The sequence below is a fragment of the Podarcis muralis genome, chromosome 16 (assembly GCF_964188315.1).
Source record: "Podarcis muralis chromosome 16, rPodMur119.hap1.1, whole genome shotgun sequence".
Classification (NCBI taxonomy): domain Eukaryota; kingdom Metazoa; phylum Chordata; class Lepidosauria; order Squamata; family Lacertidae; genus Podarcis; species Podarcis muralis.
In genome coordinates, this window is record NC_135670.1 from 11024424 (window position 1) to 11041531 (window position 17108).

At 47.9% G+C, this 17108-nt stretch overlaps 1 protein-coding gene across 1 annotated transcript in view; it reads left to right on the forward strand.

Annotated features, from left to right (window-relative positions):
- Positions 1-333: 333 nt before the first annotated feature.
- The window catches only part of PCP4L1 (Purkinje cell protein 4 like 1), a 39774-nt gene continuing 22999 nt past the window's right edge, over positions 334-17108 (forward strand). Inside the window, exon 1 of the mRNA XM_028710730.2 lies at positions 334-470. Coding sequence (XP_028566563.2) covers positions 462-470 — 9 coding nt within the window. The 5' untranslated portion in view covers positions 334-461. The remainder of the gene's footprint in view (positions 471-17108) is intronic.

Below are 17108 nucleotides of genomic sequence, written 5' to 3' on the forward strand. Positions count from 1 at the left end.
CCTTTTTTTAACTGTCTTTATTCATTTTTAACATGTCTGAAGATTTGCAATTACCCAGCACTCAGCTCTAGATTTCAGAAAGAAGAAATAAATAAATGTCAGGTTGGTGGAAGTTGGGGAGGGGGCGCGCATGGGAGAGAGAGAGAACCACGTTGATAGTTTAGAATCAACAAGGTGGCAATTCTCTCCTCAGCGTCTGTTTACTACCACCATCCCGCTGTATTAACCCAGTTTGCAAATGCAGCAGAAACCACGGGCCTCTCCCATTGGCTGCCTCCACCTGCCACTCAAAGTGCCGGGCATCTTTGAGTCCGGCAATATGCTATATATGCGAGTGAGCCGGAGACGGAGGGGGGGCAGTGTGTGAATGAGAGCGAGAGAGTGAGAGAGAGCGCGCGCAAGAGAGGAGAGAGGACCAGAGCATCTTTCTTGGAGCATCCTTAGGGTACCATCCCGGCGCCATGAGTAAGGTGAGGGGATGCGGGAATCCGGAAGGAGATGGGATGCAGAGGGTCTTCTGAGGAGGGTTTGTGCCAGGAGGGGGTTTTTTGGGGGGTGCCTGCCCCCCAAGGGATGCCCATTTGGAGGAGGAGGCTTCTCGCCGCTCGGCATCCCCTGGGCAGACTGCGTGGCGGAGGTGATCCCCGGGCACTGGAGGCTGGGGGTGGGGTGGGGGGAGCGTGGACCAAAGTGGAGAGAGACAGAGAGACAGACAGCTTCACTGTGTGATGCATTTGGGGTGCAGGGAGGAAGGAGGGGGTATATACAGAGAGAGGAAGACAGGCTCTGCTGTCACCGTCTAATCCATCTGGCTGCGTGTGACCCGCACACTCTATCCTCTTGTGCAAACAGCTGATTGCGTCTGGAAAGAAAAGGAGAGAGTGTGTTTGTTCAGAAAGGTTAGCAACCTGCATGGCTAAGGGGTGTGTGTGTGTGTGTGTGTGTGTGAGAGAGAGAGAGAGAGAGAGAGAGAGAGAGAGAGAGAGAGAGAGTATAAGAGAGAGAGAGAACTCACTTGTATGTTGATTTTCGTAAGTTTGGTGTGTTTGGTGTGTGTGTGTATATGGGATGCCTCTTCTTCTTCTTCTTCTTCTTCTTCTTCTTCTTCACCATCATCATCATCTTCTTCTTCCTCTTATTCCTGTAACCTGCCCAGATAGGGACAAACCGCTAAAATAAACAGAGAAGTAAGCAAACGGTTCTCCAGCAAAGGGAATTTCAGAGAGTGCAGGATTTTTAATCCACCCTGAATGAAAAGATGGGGGGAATCTCCTCTTCCACACAACAGTCAGAGATACAACAAGCAACCCATTCCCGTTTTGCATCTGGTTCGCCATATAGAAGGGTGCCTATGTGAGAGAGTGACAGGGGTGCAAAGAAGACCCCTATCCTGTATTTATGCCAAAGTGAGATACAGCTCTGTGCATGCAGGAAATCGTGTGCGTGTATGAGATAGAGAAGACTATAAAGTGTGTGTCTAATACAACCCCATGTCTGTTAATCCACAAATTCTATCTCTGGGTGGAACATAGGAAGCTGCCTTATACCGAATCAGACTGTTGGTCCATCTGTCTAGCTTTGTATTGCTTACACTGACTGGCAGAGTCTCTCTAGGGTTTCCGACCGGGGAAATTCCCAGCCCCACCTGGAGAGGCCAGGGATTGAACCTGGGACTGTGTGCGTGCAAAGCAGATCCTCCAAGCACTGGGCTACCTCTTCCCCCAACCCATCTCTCTCTTTCTCTGCACACATACACAAACACACACACCGATCCGAATGCATGTGCATGTGTTAACTCTGAAGCCTGAATTAGTACCTACCGTGTGTGTAAGATCCAAATCTGGAAGGAGGAATCCCCAGGTCTGGAGCGGGGTTGGGGGGGAACCCTGACAAAAGCCATGGGATTGTGTGCGATGCGTAAACACACTGTGAGCTGTGAGAAGTGGGCATGTGCTTATTTATTTTCTCCCTCCTTCTGTGATATAAGGACTCGGGGTGGGGTGGGGTGGTCACCCCACAAAACTGATGAGCAGTACTTTAGGCATTGTCTGACAAGGAGCCACTTCTCTCAAGCAATCTGGCATTCATGTAGGGAATTCTCTGCCCTGCGAAGCGCTGATGGCTTAATAAATAAATTAGGCAGATTTAGGAAGGCTCGCTCCCTCGACAATCCTCAAGGGTATTTACTTGGAAATAAGCCCCAGCTGCATTCAGCGAGGCTTACTCCCTAGCAGATGCGTTTGGGATTTGCAGCCTCGAGGTGGTGGCTAATCTGGCTAGCCTCCACCTTCAGGAATAGCCTATCTGTGATTATCAGTCGCTGGGGGAGCTAATGACTGTTTGCCTCTGTTGCTCATGGGCATCTGGAAGACAACCATTTGGCCTTACCTAAGGTAAAGGTAAAGGGACCCCTGACCATTAGGTCCAGTCGTGGCCGACTCTGGGGTTGCGGCGCTCATCTCGCTTTATTGGCTGAGGGAGCCAGCGTACAGCTTCCGGGTCATGTGGCCAGCATGACTAAGCCGCTTCTGGCGAACCAGAGCAGCACACGGAAATGGCGTTTACATTCCCGCTGGAGCGGTACCTACTTATCTACTTGCACTTTGACGTGCTTTTGAACTGCTAGGTTGCCAGGAGCAGGGACCGAGCAACGGGAGCTCACCACATCGCAGGGATTCGAACTGCCGACCTTCTGATCAGCAAGTCCTAGGCATTGTGGTTTAACCCACAGCACCACCTGCGTCCCCATTGACCTTACCTAGCTGCTCTTATATTTGTGTCAGCTACGATAGACTGCCTCTGCCTATGGAGTTTCCGTTTAGCCATTGCATACATTGTGTAAATACTTTTTGTATTCGTAAAGAACTGCCTTGCAGGATCAAACCAAAGGTAGCCCAGCCTCGCGACTGCAGTGCCAGAGAACCTGACAGAGAGGGTGTTGATGTTGTGGTTAGTGTTGGACTGGGGACAAGGGTTCAGAGCCCCACTCAGCCATTAACCTCCCTTGGTTCCCAGCTTCGGCTGGGGAGGGCGGGATATAAATAAAATTTATTATATATTATTATTATTATTATTGGGGTGTGTGTGATCTTGGGAAGGGGTAAGACAATCATACTCTCTTGGTGTGGCCTACCTCACAAGGCTGTTATGGGGATGAAATGAAGGAAATGGGGAGCTTTGCGTACCCCCCCCCCCTTGAACTCCTTGGGATAGAATTGTAATCATAAATAACATTAATAATCTCTGGGAAGCCCACAAGCGGGGCAGGGAAGGAGGCGGCGGGCGGCACCCGATATCAGTAGACAGACTGTCAATCTCTTTAAGCTGTCTCTGAAGGCATCACAAGTGTGCACCAGAGGAGCGATGGGCCAGACAGACTGTGAGCCTCATCCTATGAGCTCCTCTCCTTAGCAAACTCATTCTGCAAGCGCCACTTGTGAAGACCTCCCAGCTGTTCTGGGGCACTCTGGGCTACAACCCCTATTGGAGGCAGTATGTTTAGGAAGACCAATTTCTGGAACCCCTGGGAGTGAAGTCCTGTTTGCGAGCTTCCCATAAGCACCTGGGTGGCCGCTGTGAGAAACAGGATGTTGGTCTAGATGGGCCACTGGCCTGATTCTGATGTTCTCCTCTTTGTGTGGTCGCCAGGGCAAGGCCTCTGGCTAGCCCAGGTGCTCGCGATACTTGCCTCCAGCCACGGACCTCTTTTCCTGAGGAGGAAGAGGAGCAGGAGGAGGAAGAAGAAGACGCAGTTCGTGGAGAGAGCCGTTGAGGCGCTCTGTGCCTAAGCGGGGTTGACAGGAGCTATTTAGGCGTGAGCAGGCAAGGGCTGATTCTCTTAATCATGGTTAATTGCCTCAGAGAGCCCGGCAAGAACCGTAGCTGGTGCTTTGGGCTCAAGGCCGGGAATTGGCACCGCCGCCCCATCCGTCCAGATGGACACAGCCGATTAAACCGGCTCACGCCAGGCTCTGCCAACTCCTCACACCCTCCCACAGCCTGATCGTCCTCGGGTGGGAATGCGTCTTCCACCACTGCAGTTCCTGCTGTAGACCAGTTCATTTCACACCAGCAAGGCGCCAGGCCCAGACTTGGAAATCGCCGGTCGCCTGTGGCGAGTCGGAATCTCCTCGTGGCGACTAGGGAAGAAAGCTTTTTTTTATTTTTTCCCCTTTTACCAAACAAGAGTTCTTCCTTCCTACCTTGAAGGCTGTGAATATGTCACAACTGACTGGTGTTTGTGTGTGTGTGTAAGCGATAACCTTTTTGTGTAGGTGTATGCACTAGTGGCTCGGCCGACTTAACTGCAGGAGTGCACCAGCTGCTGTGCAACGCGTACAGAATTAATGCATTTAAGTTGGGGGGGGCTAGTAATCTATTCTGATGAACATGGCTAAGGGGAAGAGAATGGGTTAGGCTTTGGTAAAGGACTAAATTTGGTAAAGGCAGAGATATGCAGAAGAAGTTCTCTCTACCACAAGCAACATCTACAGTTGTAATTTGTCCGCTGTGCAGGAGACCTTGAACCCCTACTACCCTGAGACCAGGTGGTTTGTAATCCTGTTAAGGGAGTCCCTCCTCGACTTTCCAGTTGAGGGTTCACAACTTGGAGGCCCTCCAGATCCGTACTGAACTACAACTCCCATCAGCCCCCAACCCACATGGTCAACAGTCAGGGAGGATGGGAGTTGTAGTCCAGCAACATCAGGGAGTGCACAAGTTTCCCTCCCCCTGGAAAGAACAAACAAGCAGATGAACACTTAACCGGAGGATAAAGCATTGCTGGCATGCTGGCAGTTTCATACAATGGTTAGCGTGCTTGGGTTCATTGTGGGAAACTCAAGAGTCCATTCCCTGCTCAGTTTGATGCTCACAGGGTAGCCTTTGGAGAGATGTCGTTCCCAGACTTAGTTGCCCCTTAAGGTTGCTGTTGAGATTAAATATTTGAGGAGGAGCAAGGTATAAAAATGGAGACACGAAGACAGAGGCAACTCTCTTGAGATGAGAGATATTGGCTGCATACAGACCATACATCTAAAGTACATTCTCCCGTCCCAAGGAACCCTGAGAACATTAATTTGTCAAGGGTGCTGGGAATCGTAGCTCTGTGAGGGATAAAGTACAATTCCCAGGATTCCTTTTTAAGGGTGTGTGTGCTTTAAATGTATGCTGTGTACGCAGCCTAAGTCTGCATCTAGAGAAGAGTTATGCGTAAACTGTAAGCCTACTACAGGCCTCTGTCCATTTCCCTCACTTCCTCCTCCTTCCATCTATTAGGTTGGTTTATTTTATTTTATTGCCTCAGCAAGTGCTGGATTTGCAGAATTAATTGTCCTTCAGCATGCATGCATGCCCCAGGAAACTGGATCCACTTTGCAAAACTCGAACACTAAAGCTGTTCCCCCCCACCCAAAAAACCCCCCCGTCCCAACAACATGAAGGATTGAGAAGAGAGAGAGGGAGGGAGGGAGGGAGGGAGGGAGGGAGAATACAAAGGCAAATACAAAAAAGGCACAGTTTTGTTTCTCTGCAAAGAAAGTAGCAGATGAAATTTGCAAAGGTATAAATATTCAGTTTTGAGGGAGGCGGGTGCAATGAAACAAGCAGCGTGAGACAATATCGGAGAAGAGGGACAATGAGAAATCTCTTTTCAGACCAGAATAGAAAGTTCATATCTTTTGAATGACTTCTCAGATTTTGCACAAGGACAGCTTTCTCCAGACTTGGTGCCACTCCAGATGTTTTGGGCTACAATTCTCATCACCCCTAACCATTGGCCAGGCAGGCTGGGGCTGATGGGAATTGGAGGCCAACAACATCTAGCAGTTGGGGGGCCATTTGGGGAAGACTGTCCTGGGGACTGAGCACAAACTAGGATGTATCACATGGTGGTTTTGGGAAATGTCAATCCTACTAAAACCTGCCAGGTGGTACCTGTGTACAGCTCTCCCCACTTTTGATTCCCAGAAACTCTTATTAGAACAGGGTAGAGATGATAATACCAATAATTTTCGCAGCATTTATGCAGTGATTTTCTTTATCTTTCTAAAGTATTCATGTACATATAATATTTCAACAAAATCTGAACTGAGGACTTCATATTTCCACCAGGCAAAGAACTTCAGTCATTTCACGTCAGAGTTGTCTATAGGGGTACTGAGTCAGCGTGAGATTGTGTCCAAGCAAGACTTCCATTTGGGGGGTAGAGTTGGATATTGTTATGTTTTTGCCTTATTAGGTGTTGAGAAAGAATGATCTCTGCCTTGCCTCCATCTCCATTCCAATTGGAACACGCAGCTTGGCTTACTTGCCTGAGTTGCCTGGAGAGGCAACTCCCGGTGTTGATTGACTACAACTCCCATCATTCCTGACCACTGGCTGTGCTGACTGGGGCTGATGGGAAATGGAGTCCAAATGTCCAGAGGACCACAGGAGTCCCTGGTTTAGGAGCTTCCATTGTGTTCACACACTTGGCCTCCTGTTAGCTTCCTGCAATTTCATGCAGTGCCTGTTTTTTTCTCAGTGGCTAATCTTGTAGCCACCTTAGTATTTTACAACCCTTTTCCATCTCTGCCCCTCAGGCTGACTGGTTGAATATTAATAGACTTGTTTATGTGGCCCTATTATTCCTTTCAGTCCTTTTTTAAGGCTTGTGTATAAGATTTGGACACAGTGCTGCTTCTGTTTTAATCAAGGCCTGGAGGGGCCTGACCTTGAACAGGAGTTATCTGGCCCTGCAAAGGAGTGTGTGTGTAGAACAGGGGTGGTTAACCTCCAGATGATGGTGGACTACAACTCCCATCAGCCTCAGCTATCATGGCCAATGGCCAGGGATGATGGGAGTTGTAGTTCAGCAACATCTGGAGTACCATAGTTTCCCCATCCCTGGTTTATGAACCATTGCAGGACCATGGAGAGCTCCCAACAAAGGCAGATGTTGCTCCAAGGCGGCCTCTGGCTCAACTGAGCTCCTTTTATACCTTGAGCAGCATCACATGACTAGCAGAGATCCACCCCTCATGCAAAGTTGCAGAGAATTTAAGGAGATTGTGTTGTGGTTTGGATCTTCTCAAGTGGTAGGACCATTGAGGAAACAAGCTTGGATGATGTATGGATTGCTCCTGGCTCCTCACTCTGGAGACATCCTTTTTATTGGGCATTTGTGATTATTTGTGCTCATGATGGTACAAAGGCAATTATATGCAAATTTTTCAATACTTGCTTGTGTCTGCAATAGTTTTGGGGTGGTTATACTGCTTTGTTTTATGTCAGTGCCTGTTTCTGTAACTTCTTGCTGAAGTCTTGTAACTTTTTATATCCTCAGTGTTCTCTGGGGAGGGAGAGATTATCCTGGTTTTGCTGTGCTGTAAGTTCAAAAGTGCCCCCCACCCGATGGAAATAATGCAGCAACATTGAGGTAGTCTTACAGAACAACGAATACAGAGGAATGGTGTGTGGACAGTCCAGCATCAATCCATCCCCCAAATGTGCTGCTATTACATCAGTGACATGTTGCAGCGTATGCCTGCAACACACCCGCAAAAAGCCCTGAGATCTGGAGACTTCCTCCTCCTCTGACAACATTTGCGGGACATCTCACTGAAACCCAGTGGATTTCAGGGCCAGGGCAAATTTAGTTCTACATTTTCAAAGCTGCCTCCTGGAAGGTGCTGGCCTTATTTTTAAAAATACTGATAGCACTATAAATCCGACCTGACCTCCTGTGTGCTTGTTCCTGCGCTGCTCTAAAATTGCACAGCTGAGGGAAAGAAAGGTAAAAAAAAAAAAAAATGAGTCTGTTTTCTTAGTTGGAAGTTAGGAGGTCTTGTGGCAAAGCTTGTGTTTCCTGTATATATCCTTATTTCTTTTGCCCTGGTGTCATGTCTGTTCAAGGTATTGAAAGCTTAATTTTCCTATTATCTATCTATTATCTATCTGCCTGCCTGCCTGCCTGCCTGCCTGCCTGCCTGTCTGTCTGTCTATCTATCTATCTATCTATCTATCTATCTATCTATCTATCTATCTCTATCTATCATTTATCTATCTTTTTTGGAACTGCCTAGCAGAAGCTGTTTGCTTGTGGCTGACCTGGTTACCAATCATGTCTACTGTTTACTTGTTGCTGTGCGATATCCCCCTTGTAAAATCAGCTAACTTGTGCAGCTGTAAATAAATAGATTTTTTTTAAAAAACCAAAACCCTAGCCTTCCGCAAAATCAACACTCCGCAGTGCTCCGTCATCCAAAACGAAGACGACACTGTAAGCGGCTGGGCTGGAATTTCCCACGGCCCAGAGGGAGCGGGGAGAGAGGAATCTGCGCCACTTTGCTTGAAGGCTCTGGTGCTGGATCGCTCTCTTACGTTTTGAGAGGGAAAGGACCGCATCTTGTGTGAGGCAGAAAGATTGGCAGCTATTCTGGAACACAAAGGAAAGAGAGAGGTGTTGTTTTTTTTCCTTGCGGTGCAGGTGCACCCTGCGAAGTGAAAGGGTCAAAGAGTCTTGTTTATGCCAGAGGGCCATGAGAAAAGAAGCAGGTGAGCTTCTGGCTGCCATTGGCTGGGCTGCTGTGATGCAAGAGAGGGTGACAGAGGAGCAGCCTGTGGAAACAAGGGAAGAAGACCGGGGAGGAAGGAGATGTGGAGGAGCAGGGCTATGAGAACTTTTTTCAGCTCAAGGGCTATATTCTCTCATGGGGACCTTCCAGGAGCCCCATGTCAACTGGGGTTGGGGCCAGAAGTTAAAGTTGTGGAACAACAAATGTAACATTCGTTTGGACAATCCAGCCACACAGAAGTCAGAGGTGTCTACACACACCAGGGCCGGATTTAGGTTTGATGAGGCCCTAAGCTACTGAAGGTAATGGGGCCCTTTATATGTCCAGCTGTCCTTTGTCAACAACAAATTGTTGCTGTTTTTTGTGTTGAATATGTGCTATAGGGTAATTTATGGACATAATAGGTATCTAAAACCATTTGCACATGTTGCCCTGCAACCAGTCCATGCAGAATGTAGGCACCCTATATGTGGAAAGGAGCAAACCAGTGATATTTTAGGGAGCAGGCTAGCAGGCAGGGGCCATGACTTACATCATAGGAGCCTACACAACACAAAACACTGTTGCTGTATGTAGGTTTTGTTTTATTTGTTTTTTATCCTATATTTTAGAAATGGACATCCAGTTTTTTCCACTTTAAATTTTTTTGGGGCCCCCAAGAGAGTGGTGCTCTAAGCTATAGTTTGTTTAGCTTATACGTAAATCCGGCACTGACACACACACACACACACACACACACACACACACACACCGTCTGTCATGGACATGTTGGATGCAGAGGGTGCGAGGCACCAGCTGGGGAATCCCAAAGGGAAGAAGGCTCAGAGACCAGGGATTGGTGGTGGGACAACAATGAGTGGGCAGAGGGAGAAGACTGGGAGAAGGTGTCAGGAGAGGAAGAGGCAACAGGGTTTAGTGAGCAGGAAGAGGCTGTGGCAAAGTCCAGAATCAGAAGCTGAAGCTGAAGCAAGAGAGGAGGGAGGCCAGGAGGCAGAGATAAGTCAGGCTGATGAGGAAGCCAGGTCTCTCCCTCTCCTGCTGCAACAAGCTCCCAGGACCAGAAGAGGTATGAAGAGAAAGGAGCAGAGACAAGCAAGTAGGCTGAGTGTCAGATTGCAGGGGAGATTTAGGCAGCTGTGGGAAGGCGATCTTCAGCCTCTGAAACTGCCTCATAGGGTGAAATATACTCGGAGTTGGTGAAATATACTCGGAGTCGAGAGTGGATTTCATGCTCTTTATTCAGCTCATAGTGGTGAGGAGGAATGGAATTTTCCCCAGAATGTCTGCCTTATATACATTATTTACACAATGGGCCCCACGTGATTGTCTAATTCCAGGATTCTCCTGTAAGCCAATCAGGTTGCTGATTCCCTTCCACCTGGAGCTGGATTGGGTGGCTCCTGCGGACCAATCAACTGCTGCATTCTGGATCCTATTGTTCTGTTGTTGTTTAGTCGTTTAGTTGTGTCCGACTCTTCGTGACCCCATGGACCAGAGCACGCCAGGCACTCCTGTCTTCCACTGCCTCCCGCAGTTTGGTCAGGCTCATGTTTGTAGCTTCGAGAACACTATCCAACCATCTCATCCTCTGTCGTCCCCTTCTCCTTGTGCCCTCCATCTTTCCCAACATCAGGGTCTTTTCCAGGGAGTCTTCTCTTCTCATGAGGTGGCCAAAGTACTGGAGCCTCAACTTCACGATCTGTCCTTCCAGTGACCACTCAGGTCTGATTTCCTTAAGAATGAATGCGTTTGATCTTCTTGCAGTCCATGGGACTCTCAAGAGTCTCCTCCAGCACCATAATTCAAAAGCATCAATTCTTCGGCGATCAGCCTTCTTTATGGTCCAGCTCTCACTTCCATACATCACTACTGGGAAAACCATGGCTTTAACTATACGGACCTTTGTTGGTAAGGTGATGTCTCTACTTTTTAAGATGTTGTCTAGATTTGCCATCGCCTTTCTCCCAAGGAGCAGGCGTCTTTTAATTTCGTGACTGCTGTCACCATCTGCAGTGATCATGGAGCCCAAGAACATAAAATCTCTCACTGCCTCCATTTTTATTGTTCTAGGACCAATCAAACTGCTGCATTCTGGATCCTATTGTTCTAGGACCAATCAGACTGCAGCATTCTGAATCCTATTATTCAACTCAGTACATAACATAGGGGCAAGACCTACCGAGAAGAGTCGCTGTGCTCAGTAGGCCTGGCTTCCCTGAGCAAGCCTTGTTTCTTCTAACAAAGAAGTGGTTTATTCCTGACATCCACTCCTGACCCTCTCTGTCCTCCATCCAGACAAGCATGAGGCATTGTCACAGTTCAAGAACACTTTGCAGTCAAGCAAAATCACTTGAGGAGGAGGAGGAGGTGGTCAGGGCTGGCGAGGGTCGCAAAGCTGGGCAGTGGAGTCTGGGAAGAAAGATGTTATTTATGATAGTTATATTTTGACTTTCCTCCAAGAAGCTCAAAGCTGTAGCCCCCCCCCCCCCCGCAATGCTGAACAACCCTGAAAGGTGGGTTAAAGAAGGAGGGAGACTGGCCCAGGCTGCCCAGTAAACATTGATGGCCGAATGTCAGTTTGGGTCTCCCCAGTTCTTAATTCAAGGCCAGGTACCTCACTGCGTTGGGACACGGGTGGCGCTGTGGGTTAAACCACAGAGCCTAGGCCTTGTCGATCAGAAGGTCGACGGTTCAAATCCCCGCGACGGGGTGAGCTCCCGTCTTTCGGTCCCAGCTCCTGCCCACCTAGCAGTTCGAAGGCACGTCAAAGTGCAAGTAGAAAAATAGGGACTGCTTTCTAGCAGGAAGGTAAACGGCATTTCTGTGTGCTGCGCTGGTGCTGGCTCGCCAGATGCAGCTTCATCACGCTGGCCATGTGACCCGGAAGTGTCTTCGGACAGCGCTGGCTCCCGGCCTCTTGAGCGAGATGAGCGCGCAACCCTAGAGTCGGTCATGACTGGCCCTGACGGGCAGGGGTACCTTTACCTTTACCTCACTGCACTGTCTCTGTAATAGTCCTAAGATAGAAGCAGAGGAGAAATCTCCAAGGACAAATGAGAGAGAAAATGAGAGAGTGAGGTTGCATATACACCATACATTTAAAGTCCACCGCCTCCCACCCCAATAATATTGAGAACTGTAGTTTTTTTGTTTTTGTTTTAAGGGTCCTGAGAACTGTAGCTCTGTGAGAATTGAATTACTGTTCCCCGGATTGTTTTGGACGGCATATGCTTTAAATGTGCTGTAAAAGTACAGTATGTACGCAGGCTGGATGAATGAATGGAAGCGCACAGAGTCGACAGCTGCAGACGACTTAAGTTCCATATATTGATCAGGAATAACCAGCCGCATTTTTGGCTGCCAGCCCTCCGAGACTGCAAGATCATGCATATTTATCTGGGAGTCTAAGCCCCACTGAAGTCAGTGGGACCTGGGACAGCTCCAGGCTGGGGGTGGGGGGCTGAGGCAAAGTGCCCTCTGCTGGGGGGGGTGGGGGGCTGGCTGAGAAGTAGCCATAATTCATGAGTCATTGTCAGTTCCCACCTTGTTACAGTGGTACCTCAGGTTAAGTACTTAATTCATTCCGGAGATCCATTCTTAACCTGAAACTGTTCTTAACCTGAAGCACCACTTTAGCTAATGGGGCTTCCTGCTGCTGCTGCGCCGCCAGAGCACGATTTCTGTTCTCATCCTGAAGCAAAGTACTTATCCTGAGGTAATATTTCTGGGTTAGCAGAATCTGTAACTTGAAGCGTATGTAACCTGAAGCGTATGTAACCTGAGGTACCACTGTATTATGCCTTTTCTCTTCACCCGTGTGCAAACATAGCAAATTCCCAGAATGCCCCTGGTGGTGCTGTCGCTTGGGGGCATTGTGGGAAAGCAAGAGGGAACCTGGAACCAGTTGCTCAGAGGGGCTGGATTAGTGGTAGGCACTGCCAAGGCCCCGTCCATTGCCCACGGGTGCCAGGGCTTGGTGCAGGCCCTAAAATAACTTTACCTCCTAAACCATTTGGGTAGAACCAGGGTGTCTGTCAGTTTGAACGGCAAATGCAGTCACCCGACAGACTCCTTTGCTTTTAACAGGTAGAAATCCACCAGGTGCAGTTCCCTTATCACCGCTTCTCCACGCTAGAGGGGAAGAAATGTGCCGGCACCTGTTGAATTTCTGTTATGCAGCAGCTCAGAGCACAAGAGCCCTACTCTGGGTGGGGAAAAGTCAAGTTGGGCAACGACTCCTAAATTGTATAGGACCTTTGTGTACTCTCCTTTTCCCTGCCCCCCCCCCCTTTTAATTTTTTTGGTTCCATGAGCTCTGATTCCTATTGAATTCTCTGATATATATATATATATATATATATATATATATATATATATATATTGCTGTGCTGATCCAATCCTTGTGAACAAAAACGGGAAAAAGCTTCTCAGCCCCCTAATAGCTTTCTATTATATTATCTCCCCCCGCAGCCTGCTGTTTCTTCCTTGGGAGATTACCCAGAGCATATGCCTCTTCTTTTCTTCTTCGTCTTCGTGTGTGTCTGCATGCAATTGAGATCATTATGGGATGGGCTGCAGTTGCCTCGGCAACAGCAAATGCAGAAGACCCACAGCCCCAAGCAGAAATATTCAAAACAGCGATAGCTTCCAAGACAATTGGTGCGGGTGGGGAGGAGAGAGGGAGCGTGGCACAACTGCGGTCTCGCCACCTGGGGGTGCTACAGAGAGCAAGCAGGAGGGGGGCAAAGGAGGAGATTTGGCTGTGATCATTTCCAGGTAGGGATGAGCGAACAGGTCCATTGTGTTTCCATTCCTTTTCTCATTCTTCCAGTCTTAAGGTCTGTTATCCACGTTTCCACAGTTCCTGAGATCTAATCCTCATAGAAATTCATCGGCATTTAAGTGTAAACTTCTAAAACACACATTTTGGGGATGCTGTTTTGCCTAATATAGACATTTTTGCAAAGCATGTTTTCCCTGATTCTTATATTTCCCCTAACATAATGCATTTTTGAGTGTCGTTTTCGCTAATAGATGTGTTCTTCCACACATTTTGTTTGCAATTTTGCCCATTAGATGCATTTCCTGCAAAGCTACTTTCCCTCACACGATACATTTTTTTGCCTGTTATTTTCGCCATCCTATGCTTCTATGCACAGTTTATTCTAGTATATATATTTTTGTCCATGTTACTTGACTGGAAAACTGCATTGCAGAATTCGGAGATGTGCAGATTGCGAAGGATGAAACTGCATTTCAGTTCTCATATTGATTCAGAGAATGAGAATTTGTCAGGTTTGCCTTTAAATGCAAACTTGAATTGATTTTCTCCCCTATCACTAGTGGGAATCCCAACATCTGGAAGGTCGCGGGTTCCCCGCCTCTGCTCTCAGTTCCTGGTGATAACAGAGTTTGGGGAGACCTTGTTAAAGTGTCACTTGAAGGAGTTCATGGACTTGGGTTCTTTTTTTTAAAAAAAGTTTATTATTACATTTATATTCCACCTTTTCTCCAAAGAGCTCAATATGGCGTACAAACTTCTTCCCAGTGCTATTTTTCTAGAAATAGAGGGGCCTGAACTCACCACGGACACCTCCCTCATTCTCTTAGAATGGCAATGGCGCCCACCTGAGAGGTGCGGAACTGAGTTCTGGCAAATTCTGCCTGGGAAGAAAGCCCTGTGTGCACAGTGTGAAGGAGTCTTCCCTCCTGTCTGTCCCGGATCTTCCAGATTTCATTGGCTGACCCCTCTGGGAGTTTTTAGTTCAGGTGGCGGCCATTTTGTGTGCGTTCAACTGACGCATGGCCGCTGATGTCCTGGTCCTTTTGGACCTGGAAGAGGGCAAAACAGGGGAGTAGTGGGGCATGGCGGGCTTATGCGCACTCCGCCAACGAGTGGGGGGCCCCTGCGCAAAGTGGTCACTTTACTGTATTACTGCAGTGGGGTTGCAGAGAGAAATACCCGCATACTACTAGTATCCTCCCTTGTGCCTGGGACAATTTAGGGGCCTGGATCAGTCTGTGTGGCATGGGGGGGGGCTTGTCGAATACACATGACATCACATTACACATGTGATGTCACATGGCATGAGTGATGCCACATTGCACGTCTGATGTCACATTGCATGTGTGATGTCACACATCTGATGTCACATTGCATCTTTGGAGCCCCAACTCTTAGTGTATGTGCTGCCGAAGCAAGCGCATGACCCAAACTCTTTATTCCTTGAGTGCGTCTCCCTCATGCCTGGTGCAGAAAAGCGGAGCGAGGGAGTTTTAGCAAAACCGCTTCCCTCTCTGCTTTCCGTTTCTCTGCACAGGCTCCAGCACTCTTTGTCTGCGCAGGGGCCCCCAGGCACTGCTGCCTGTCAAGCGGAAGATAATTTATCTTTCCGCAAGATGGAGTGCTCCAGTTGTACACTGCGCTCTCTCTCTCTCTCTCTCTCTCTCTCTCTCTCTCTCTCTCACACACACACACACACACAAAAGCCACACACACAGGAGCACATCGTAGCAGCCTCTCAACCCCCTCTTTCCTTTCTGGCATTTCCCACTTTGAGTTCATCTTCGTACCCCTGAGCATAGTGGAAGGACAGTATCAAGATGGGGAGGTCAACCCCCCACACCCAAGCCTTGTCTCCACCTGTTTTCTTTTTCCCTTTGCTGCTTATCTCCTAAGTAGGGATGTGCTAATCTCTCAATTTCAGTTTTCACCAGTTTCTAAATTTCCCCGAGTCTTAAGACTATTCTTCCACATTATTGCATCAGTTTGTGATTTATTTATTTTTAAGTCCTTGGAAGTATGGACCAGAATTTTAGTGCAAATTTCACTTAGTATTCAAATCTTCGTGTGCTGCGTTGCCAGATATATCCATTTTTGCAATGCAGTTTCCCCCAAAATAATGCATTCTTGTTATGTTATTTTTCACGAATCCATGGGGTTTTTTTTATTCGTTCTTTAACCCCAGTAGATGCATTTTTGTCCACAATACTTGACTTGGAGATCTTGCGTGGCAAAATTCGGAGTAGTGCGAATTCCGAAGCATATGCCTGGTTTTCAATTCGCACATTGTTCCAAAAAGTGCAAACTGAATCATATTTCTCCCCCTTTGCTCCTCCTAAGGCTGCAATCTGACACACACTTCCCTGGTGAAAGGAAATCCCATTGAATACAGGGGGTCTTATCCCACGGAGCTCAGCCGGAAGACCACAGCCATTGCACACTGGTGCAATTTGCTCCATCATACAGCTGTTTCAGCCCGAGGGCCACATTCCCTCCCGGGGGCTGCAGGTCATTGGGGGGCAGGGCCAGAAGCAAAAGTGAGAACAGCTAATTGCATGTGTTTTAGTTGCCCGATTGATTCAGTCAGCACAAACATACCTATAATCTGAATTTGCACTCATGGTGGTATTGGTGTAACTGTTTGAGATCAGGGTTAGGGTTTGCTTCCAATCGATCTGTAACTTTGTGCTGCAATCCTGTAACTTTTTCTACCACACATGTTCTGGTAGGATGGGTGGGTGTTGTCCTGTCTTTGCGGCAAGTGCCTCCTCCAGCTGCAGTAAATCTTGAGGACACATCGCAGAGCAATGAATAAAGTAAACCGTCTATTATAAATGCACCACTTATGCACTATTATTGCATCAATGGTACTATTGCATCAACAACAGGATACACCTGTTAAACAAACACACACAAGTCTGGGGGGGGGGAGTGTTCTTAAAAATGTTTCCCTGCTAGCATCGCTTTCCTGTGGAAATGGGAGCTTCCCACGAACCCAAAGAGTGCTCCCTCCTAGTACCTCACCATCCTGAAGAAAAGTGACAAATGGAGCGCCACAGGGTTCTGTCCTGGGCCCGTTGTTGTTCAACGTCTTTATAAACGACTTGGATGAAGGAATTGAGGTGATGCTCATCAAATTTGCAGATGACACCAAACTGGGAAGGGTAGGTACAGTGGTACCTCTGGTTATGAACTTAATTCGTTCCGGAGATCCGTTCTTAACCTGAAACTGTTCTTAACCTGAGGCACCACTTTAGCTAATGGGGCCTCCTGCTGCCGCCGCACAGCCGCCACGTGATTTCTGTTCTCATCCTGAGGTAAAGTTCTTAACTTGAGGTACTACTTCCGGGTTAGCGGAGTCTGTAACCTGAAGTGTTTGTAACCTGAGGTGTTTGTAACCCGAGGTACCACTGTAATGCAGAAGGAGACAGAATCAGATTGGAGAAAGGTGCCAAAACCAACAAAATTAATTTCAGTAGTGACAGGTGTAAGGTTCTGCACTTAGGAAGGAAAAACCAGCTGCACAAATATAAGACGGGGGACACCTGGCTTGCCAGTAGCACATGTGAAAAGGGTCTAGGGGTCTTAATGGACCACAAGCTTAACACAAGTCAATAGTATGATGCAGCAACAACAACAAAAGCTAAGGGTATTCTAGGCTTTCAGAAGTACAGTGTCCAGGCTTTCAGAAGTAAGACTATTCAGAAGTACAGTGTCCAAATCAAGGGAAGTAATAGTATCGCTCTATTCTGCCTTGGTCAGACCGCACA